Here is a 10,201-nt window from a genome sequence, read left to right on the forward strand (position 1 = left end):
TAAAAATTGTGAATATAGTGGCGTTACAAAATTTAGCATTCTATAAATTAAAAGCACCCAGTACGGTCTTTCAAGATCAAATTTTGCTACTTACGTGTACAACATTTCTTAACAATCCTAGAAGCTACATAATGTAATCTTGGAATATTTTCCTCCGGACAAAACAATAACCGCAGGTCATCTACATCAATAATTGGAATCACCGAGTTGCTTTGTCATCGTATCTAACAGCTGTTGTGTGTAAACAGTGACCGCTGCTTATCTTAAACCGGTTTAGAAAGTTATTTTTAAACTGCGGCAATGCCACGCGGTGTCGCTGTCGGTCAGAAGATTTTATTCAGTACATCAGTGCAAGTGGATAGCGTGTAGTGCAGCGCGTGCTATCATAAACATACAGCCTGCCTGAGATGTAAGTACAAATATAAACCATATTTAACTTATAATTAAATGCTATATTTAAGTAAAATAACCGATACATAAATTATAAAATGTATGATTGCAAACAACAAATTTACGCTGAAATACCATGACAGTGTATTGCAAATTCATTTACTCCAATAGAATTGTACGTTCGTAAAATTAATTATTGTAAAACCAATACATTTATCGATTTTTACACTTCAATATATAATACAAGTACTTAATGTGGCTCGTTTACTTAATATAATCGTAATTTTGGCGTTTCAATGTCTTACAAATAATAATTAGGTTAGCACTCAAAGGATATTTTTTCGATCACATTGCTTTCATATAAAAATGCAATGTTAATATTGACTTCCAAAATTTTAAAGTTTAATATGTGGTTGTTCGTGTGTCTTAATGGAAGCTGTTATATATCTTCAGCGTTCATGTTAATTAAGAAATGGCAGTGATTTAAAGTTAAGTTCGTTTCCAAATTCAAACTAATAAAAATACCGACTTTATTTAAATTTCAGCTAAAAACTATAAAAAGTTCACATACGTTTTCAGATCAAAACTGCAGTTTATGTAACATTTATAAAAATTGTAAGAATGTTCGTTTAAAAACCATTTTGTCGAAATCGGACAACCTTTAAAACACACGAAATAAAAAAATTAATCATGGGAAATGAGCTAACCACCAAGCCTGATCACTATCTTCTCTGCCATTTCCTAACATTCAGTTTAGCCTTGGAAAACTCTTTCCATGCACTAATTTACGATTGTAATATATTTCACTACATTTTCATGTACTATTAAGTTACTATTTTTAGTACTATGAAGTTCATCTATCACGTTATTTATCTTTCCGGAAAGTAAAGTTTACGAAATTTCCCACAACTGTAACCGCAAACAAGTGGAAAAATTCAGTTTGGACTTAAGTTACTCTATTTTAAAGATATAATTAATACAAAACCAGTTTCGATTTTAAGTGCACTTTTAAGAGGTTTTATTCTGGAGCATGTTTGTAAGCTATTCGCTTAAGAGCTGTGGGCATTTTAAGTTGTATAATTCGGGCTTTGAAAAGCTGTAGAGAGGCTATTTTCCGTTCATCCAATCGTTGAACGAAAATAAAAATTAAAACCTGAAATAAGTTTATTCTAATGTAGGGGTAAAAATAACCTAGATAGTTTATGCAACCAAGAACAAATTTAACAAATCTACGTTATTATAAGTTACATACTCGTATTAAAGCAAAATAAAACAATTTTTATAAAGCAGTAGTATTATTTACAAAACGTACAGGAACAAACCGCCATCATTCTCCAGACAAACATTCGCTCTTGCAAAAACATTGTTTACAAATGTATGAATGGAACGGTTGTTAATTTTTATTTATGTTTATCAGTTCCGTTAAGAAGGCGCAGTACCCGTCTATGACCTCGATTTCAGTCCCATAAAACTAATATTACTTTCAATGGTAGTCCTGACCTTCTGTATACATAATACATTATATTTATACTGTACACATGCGATTTTTTATATTATCGTACTCTTTAAAAAACATTTACAACCATCTGCGGAGAGTACATTCTTCTCTTGCAGAAACATTGTTTACAAATGTATGAATGGAACGGTTGTTAATTTTTTATTTATGTTTATCAGTTCCGTTAAGAAGGCGCAGTACCCGTCTATGACCTCGATTTCAGTCCCATAAAACTAATATTACTTTCAATGGTAGTCCTGACCTTCTTTATACATAATACATTATATTTATACTGTACACATGCGATTTTTATATTATCGTACTCTTTAAAAAACATTTACAACCATCTGCGGAGAGTACATTCTTCTCTTGCAGAAACTTTCAGACCAGGAAGTTTTCTTTTAGTACAATTTCTATCTTGAAAATTATATTGTATATTACTATTACTACACATATACAAAACGTTGAGTTCATTTATCCCCAATAAATTGTTTGCTATGTTATTTTAAATCGAAACAAAAAAAACTCCGTTTATCCATTTACTTACTTGCCCTATCTTTAATCATGATTTACTTTCTTAAAAAACGTAACAGTGATTTAAACTACATTTCGAAGTGCTTTTTAAGCAAGAAGCTTGCCTCATTATTTTACAGTCCATTCATGCTATGAGTTTCATCTGGATTATTTTTAGCCCTACATTACACATGTTTGGTTATGCGTAATTTAATTTTCATCTTGATTCAATGATTTGATATATCGAAATAGTCTCACTACAAAGCCCGTATTACACAACTTTAAATACATACTGCTCCTAAACCAGATTTATAAAAAAATGGAGGATAGCAAAGGCTTAAAATCATATTGTAAATCGAAGTTGGTAATAAAAAAACAGAGTGTTCCTTTACAAAAATTAACTTTGACCGTCATATTGAAAATGGCGGAGTTTATTCAAGGTTTTCAAAATATATTTTTAAAGGAAATCAAAAAGTAAGAACGGGTCCTATTTTCCTATTTTTCGTCATACTTACGGTTTAAAAGTAACCAATACAACCCATTTAAAAAATCTCAATCTATACAGTACACAGATCAGCTGTGTCATAAACATGTATTAGAAGAATGTTTAGAGCTATATGTAACAGACTCCAGATAGATCAAGGCTTCCCAGGTTGACAATCCAAATGAAACCTCTTAAATACCATACAGGAAATCATAAAATAATTTCATACATCTTAAGGAATGATATGTGCTAAAATCGAAGATCACGGGTTCAACACCCATGACATAAACATATAACATTATTTTGAAGCTCTATCAGACAAAAATTTCAGTGCTTTGTTTCAAAAATATTTTACCATTTCAAATTTGTAGAGGAAACCCATACTTAACGCATTAGTTAACTAACTATGCGCTCAATGTTTCCAAGAACGACCGGATGTTCTTTTTAGATCTATTATGAGTCCAAGTTTTACAGAGAGGTTCAGGTCGTGTCGTCTACTAAACTAAAAAAGTACTCTGATTAAAAGTATTTATTTTTTTATGGTTAAAGCTCAAAAATAACTAAATGAAAAATAAGACAAGATGATCCATAAAGCAGTATTTCACAGAAGTTTTTTGAATAATATATAAAAAATCTTGTTATCTGAAAATTTTCATTTCTCATATAGCAAAATATATTGATAACAAAAACTATATTTAAATCACAATTTTACGTAAAGAATCTTATATAATAACCAGCAGTTACCCGCGGTTTCGCACGCAATTTCATGGGTTTTGCACTTTAGCACTTCTGGTTTGAGTGAATTATCCTGCCGATGTCAATTTTGAGTTTGCCTTCTTCCCTCGACCAAGAAATCATGTTAAAAGGTGTGTATTTATGGTCATTATAAAATTGTCGATTGCGCACCGCATGCACACACACACACACACACACACACACACACACACACACACACCTCCGAGATACCGATTTTTGCCAAAATACCACTAATTTAGGTTTCATAACAGCCTTTAAATATCTAATAAAAGTTAAGACTACTTTGTTACTTATATCAGCACTGCTAGAAATTACCTTCTGCTTTGCACACTGCTTTAGTAGGCGTTGCATGTATATGATTATGGTGACCTCTGCTGGTTCGAGTGAACTATATTTCCAATGCCAATATCGAATTTTCCTTCTTGCCACGGTCAAAAATACGTCAAAAAGTTTATATCTAAAGCCATCGTAACTCACTTTATTCTTAGTATGTTTTGCTCCATGCATGATTTTGCATTGTTTTCCCAATCAAGAAAATATATATAACAGATCAGAGAAGCCTACTTCTGTCAAAAGTGAACTAAAATTGGTTTTATATCAGTCTTTAAATGTTTGGTAAATGTTAGATAGTAACATTGTCTTTTACTTAAGATACCAATACATAATATTTGATAAAAATGAACAGTTCAAAGTACATTAACAATGATACTACACTTTTGTTTCTTTATGAACTGAAAAATATTGTTAATACTTTTTAACATTTAGAGCTATAATTGGTACATTAGTTCAAAAGCACAGTCCAGGAATTTTCATGTAGCATAGTTCTTGCCGGCTGCTTCAAAGGGAGACTTCAGTGTCAAATTTTGACCATCTTTCGTTTAACTACAGTTTGTAAGTTAGATGAGTATTTACCCAATCTTTGAAATCTACAAATTCTGGAAATGAATGGTTATTCATAAGACATTCTCACTCACTATAAATGTAAAAAAATTTATAATAATAAACCATGTTTACACAGAACAGTTAATTACATTAGACAGGCCCATTCAATTACTATTACACAACTTTAGAGACCAAGATGGGATTTTCGCTACTTTAAAGACCAGTGGGCGCAGGGCCTAGTAGGCCCTGAGTGGGCGTAGCCCGGATGGATTTTCCAAATAAGAATATAAATATATTCATCTCAGAAACCGTAAGAATGTCCATGTAAATTTTCAGAATAATAGGTTACTTAGTTAAGGCGTGAAAACAAAACAAACAAACAAGTGCACTTTCGAAATTATAATATAATTAGGATTTATAATCTAGTGTCATTTATCATTAAATTTATGTTATCTTAATTTGTAACGCTAATTATTTATAACTGGACCTATTAGTATATTTAAAAGTATTAAACTAATTTGTACCGCTAATTTTCCAGCTCTAAATGGAATCCTACATTTTTAATACTGCGACGGAAGTATTCCTAGGCCTAGTGATTCTACTGTGGGCTCTATACTGGTATCTCACGAAGGAATACAACTTCTGGGAGAAAAATGGAGTGCCCTGCAAGAAGGCAGTATTTCCTTTTGGGTCCTTCAAAGATCTCGTCCTGGGCAGAGAACATATGGGAGATGCTTACGCCAAAATTTACAAAGAGTTCCCTGGTGAACGTTACTGTGGAGCGGTTGAGTTAAACCGCCCGGTGTTGGTCATCAGGGATCCTGAACTGGTAAAACATATCTTAATTAAGGATTTCAACCATTTTGTAGACAGATTTCCTTTCTACCACAACCCAAAGGAGTCCATAAGCCAGCATCTGTTCTTAATGAATGAGGAGGACGGTTGGAGAGATATGCGGCACAAATTGTCTCCTGCATTCTCATCTGGGAAAATGAAACACATGTTTCTGCTCATGTTGAAATGCAGCAAGCAGCTGGAGGATTATTTCTACAAAATTACAGAAAATCAGGCAAGCGTAGATGTAAAACGTGTGTTTGCCAATTTCACTATTGACATAATAGCATCGTGTGCTTTTGGCGTAGAGACAAACTCTTTGTCAGGTAGCAACACTGAGTTTTATCAGATAGCTGTTGCCATCTTCAAACCTACGACTTGGATGATAATGAAACACAGAATTATGACTGTCTTCCCTTCACTGTCCAAACTGATCAATATAGAACGAATAGCACAAAAACCCAAGAAGATGCTCCATGAATTGGTTTCCAGCACTGTGAAGTACCGTGAGGAGAATAATGTTTGCAGAAATGATTTTTTGGACATCCTCATCGGTATTAAACACAATAGGAATATTCTTGATGGAACCGAAGAGGAAAACGGGTTGAAAAATAATTCAAGAATCACTAAGGAAGAGGGTATGTAACCATAATTATTCTACAATTTACTATGTACATAATTTAATAATAAGTATAAGTATACAGATCTAACTAGACCTATTAGGTGTAAATTTACTTGATATTTTTACAGGTCACCCCAAACTCTGATTTCTTTTATATCTCTATCGTGTTTCTCTTTTTTACCTGTATTCACACGCCACTAAACCAAACAAATCTATAAAAATGAGTTTAAGCTTTAAGACTAAACTCCTTAAACAGCTATGTCTACTGGGAACACAGAACTTCGTTAAAATTTACAGTATCTTTGTCCTCCTTCTATTCTTCATTGAAATCTTGGAGTAATACTAGACGATAGCTGTTGGAGGCTTTCCATGTCTCCTCTGCTGAAGGTGGTGAGCTTGATGGATGTCGATAGATGTGTAGGCCACACCGTTGTCTTTGGCTACGTTTTGGATTACGGCTACGAGATTTCCCTCCTTCAAATCACCAGCTAGCTTCAATCCGAGAATATCTCGGTTTAATCGTATTCCATATTGATCCAGATTGGCAAATTCACAACAAAGGGTACTAATTAGCTCTTTGCTTGATTGTTCTCATTTCATTAGAACCTCTATTCTAGGCTTCAGTTCTCCTGAAGTAAAACTACTACTCCTGCAAGCAAAGAATTGCATTTGTCAGCTTTGAATTTCATGGACGCTTCTATGGTGTTAACTTTTGACCTTATTGACTTTTGACCTTTTGACTACAGAATTTACCTTGGCTTGAATTGTCTTCTGTATACCTAGGCTCAAAATCGTCGTCAGGATTGGAGGTTAAGTCAACTTCATTAATTTGAGGTGCTGAGCCTTTCTTAGCTTTCTGCAGTTCGCACAAGTCCATAAAGCCTGCGTTGACTCTGACATATTGTTCCAAGTTTCCCACTTAATGCTATGAGATCAAGGTCATTATCAGATCCTGAGCACAAGGCATAGTTACCAGTGTTAGGTCGTTTTCAGCACAAACTGCCACAATAACAAGATATAATATTTTACAGTCTTATAATTCTTGTGGTGAATTAAACACTTTTATACGGGAGGTAAAGATAGGCTGTCTCGCCAGAAGAACCGCAAATATCAAATCAATAACTCGTTAAATTGTTACTCAGGTTATTCTTTTAAGGTGTTGGGTTATAACTAATGTATAGACTTATTTACTCCCTAATTCATAATTCTGACTTGAATTGCATATTAGTGCTGTTAATAAAGTAATGACTAAAGCTGTCAATAAGATGATTTAACATGTAAGTTTCCTTTAAACCATTGAACATATTTATTTTATTAAATCAAGTGTAATTTAAATTCAGTTCAGTTTGCTTTCAGGACTCACAATGGACCAAATAACTGCCCAGGCCTTTATCTTCTTTGCGGCAGGATTCGAAACAGCTTCTTCGACGTTGACTTTCTGCCTCTACGAGCTGGCGCATCACCCGGAGATCCAGGAGCGCCTCCGCCTGGAACTGGAGACAGTGCTGGAGAAACACGGAGGTGAAGTTAGCTACCAGGCGCTCCAGGATTTGAAATACATGGATCAAGTTGTTGATGGTAGGTGACTTGAAACTTTAGTAAAGGTTAAAGAACGTTTCAATATTTTCTATAATAAATAAACATTAAATACTGTTTTAAAATATTACGTTTATCAACGTGTGGTAACCACTTCTGAAGTAACATTGCTGGAGTCTCTTTTGTAAAACTACTCTATAAAAACAATAGATTATAATTTATATTATAATATTTTTTTTAATTTTTAACCTCCAATAGCTTTTCAGAAATAGAAATTTCTCTGGGAGTACTCATAATTTTAAATGTACGTCTTCTTTCATTTAAATAAAAATTATGCTAGTTTTTCATATAAATTTTAATCGGACTCTAGCAACAATTAAAAAACAACTGCTTTTATAACTTTTAAAGATTTTTAACGACATTCTCGTAGACTCGTTTAGGGCATTTTTTAAGTGTATAATACGATGTAAATTACAAAATTCAATAATTTTTTACGTCAGCTCTTAAAACAATAAATAAATATTTTTCATATAAATATTTATACATTTAAATTAAAATTAAAACATTCAAAAATAAATAAAAGTTGTCCGAGATTCAGTAATTAAAACAATCTTACCAAGTTCATTCAAATTTAGCCCGTTCTTTGGTTACACCCAATAATTGGGTGCGCAAATTGCGACAAATACACACATCTGAGTAACTTCGACATCGATATTATTCTATTATCGGTAGTACTATTTCTTATACTGTGTATGGTAAAAAAAGGATGAGGTGGTAAATTTACTTACATTTCTATTTTCATTTCCTTCTGTTTTATCATATGTTATTCTTTCTAACAAAACTGCCAGCATTAGCTATTTTCTGAACAAATCTTCACTAACGAAGTTTGATAACACTATTCTCTTTCCTTGCCGCCAGAAACGCTGAGAATGTACGCATCCCTCGCTGTGATCCACCGGAGATGCACCAAGCCGTACAAAATCCCTGGATCCGACTTGGTACTCCAGCCTGGTCAGAAAATACGCATCCCGGCCTATGCTCTACATCACGATCCCCAGTACTACCCGGACCCTGACAAGTTCGACCCGGAGCGATTTGCACCTGAGAAAGTCAAGGAGCGACACCCCTGCCTGCACCTCCCCTTCGGAGACGGTCCCCGCAACTGCATAGGTAAAACATAGAATAAATAGTGCAGGTAGTATTTGTCCGCACTATTTCAGTAAGGCCAGTAATGCGAAGAGTAAATGTATAAGTAAGTCCAGTCAAGATTGGAAAAAAGGTTTCAGGTGACATTTTTACAGTAACATTACAATTGTACTTTATCAATTATACATGGATAAAAAATATTTATAAAAGACTTTTTAATACAATTTATTGATAAGTCATATACTTAAATTTGATTTTAAGTTCTCTTTGGACAAGAACTTAGAAACCTCTCGTTTCAGTTAGTCGTAAAAAGACTATTGCTTCTTGCTCCTGAAGTGACAGAATATTCAGGATTGATAAGGTTAAGGGTAGTGGCCGCCTCCTGTCGAGAACCACGAGGAAAGAGTTTTGGTCACTAATGTCCCGTTAGAATAAGGAGAGACCAGCTCTATACCAGCCTCTCCAGTCAAAGCGGACATAGGTACATCTATACGTCCTTGATAGCAACTGCCAAAATTTAGCGATCCCCACCAATTCCAAAAGGCATCTTCCTCAGTTAACTAAACCTAACAGTCTACCCTTCCATCTCCAATTTCTCAACATATTAATAATGTGCCGCTCCTGGGCATCTTTAGGGATGTCCAAGTGACAAATGGGGAAATGCTGTACCAAGTGTAGATTCCTCTATATGGTAGAAACATCCCCCTGGGGATTTCCAAAAACGTAACTCAAATAATTGCTACTATTTTTAAGTTGTTTACATAAAAAACTGTCTAATCCAACTATTTCTGTATGCCTAGAGCAAACAATTTAATTAATTTTATTAAACTGCAAACTTTTTTTTGTGGGCAGACATGCCTCATCTTACATAAACCAGCGAGTTTACAGTTTTTGTAGATTCCTAACCAATGTGGCCTTATTTTTAACAATGGTACTGATCGACAATGATTTGTTTCAGGAATGAGGTTCGGGTTAATGCAGACCAAGATAGGATTGGCCACGTTTATACCAAAGTTCCGTGTGGAGATAGCTCCTGATACTCCTATTCCTATCAAGTTATTGCCGACCTCCTTCGTCACTCAGTCGGACCGACCCGTCACCCTGAAAGTTATCAGGAGATGATATGTGTTTTTGCTGACATATCTGCAACTCCAACTTACGTGTATGGCTTTAAATAGTATTTCGTTGATGCGTTCGTGTTTCTTGAGGTGCTATTAGGAGCGAAAGATACTCCTTGTATTGTAAGTAACTTTTAAAATTGTGTTTACAACGATACTTCTTGAATTAAAATTCTTCTTTTTTAATAATTTCTTATCGCCTTTCGTCCTTCTTTCATCTTCATTATTAGATCTGAAAAATCCGTGGCTTTACACGTAGTGTTTCAAACTAAAAAAATTACAAACCACTAATAATAATATTTTATGAATGAATATCATAAACATAACCAAATTACGTGTTCAAATAATGGTCTCTCAGACTTTTGGTGAACAATATTATATCAGTTATTAACTAACTTATTATAACTATATCTTAAAAGAGTTAT

At 33.9% G+C, this 10,201-nt stretch overlaps 1 protein-coding gene across 1 annotated transcript; it reads left to right on the top strand.

Moving 5' to 3' along the window:
• Window positions 1–299: 299 nt before the first annotated feature.
• Window positions 300–9,965, top strand: LOC124365826 (probable cytochrome P450 6a14). Its single transcript, XM_046821875.1, has 5 exons — window positions 300–409; window positions 5,059–5,992; window positions 7,333–7,554; window positions 8,431–8,682; window positions 9,617–9,965. Exons 2-5 carry the CDS (start codon window positions 5,065–5,067, stop codon window positions 9,778–9,780), a joined length of 1,566 nt encoding a protein of 521 aa, XP_046677831.1. The 5' UTR covers window positions 300–409; window positions 5,059–5,064; the 3' UTR covers window positions 9,781–9,965.
• Window positions 9,966–10,201: the final 236 nt, after the last annotated feature.

This window comes from Homalodisca vitripennis, chromosome 7 (genome assembly GCF_021130785.1).
Source record: "Homalodisca vitripennis isolate AUS2020 chromosome 7, UT_GWSS_2.1, whole genome shotgun sequence".
Classification (NCBI taxonomy): domain Eukaryota; kingdom Metazoa; phylum Arthropoda; class Insecta; order Hemiptera; family Cicadellidae; genus Homalodisca; species Homalodisca vitripennis.

What these genes read in the sequence shown, in the direction of transcription:
- LOC124365826 (XM_046821875.1), top strand. Translation starts at nt 5,065, where the DNA reads ATGGAATCCTACATTTTTAATACTGCGACGGAAGTATTCCTAGGCCTA. An exon ending in AAGAATCACTAAGGAAGAGG is followed by an intron (nt 5,993 to 7,332) that starts GTATGTAACCAT and finishes GTTTGCTTTCAG; the next exon opens with GACTCACAATGGACCAAATA. An exon ending in CATGGATCAAGTTGTTGATG is followed by an intron (nt 7,555 to 8,430) that starts GTAGGTGACTTG and finishes CCTTGCCGCCAG; the next exon opens with AAACGCTGAGAATGTACGCA.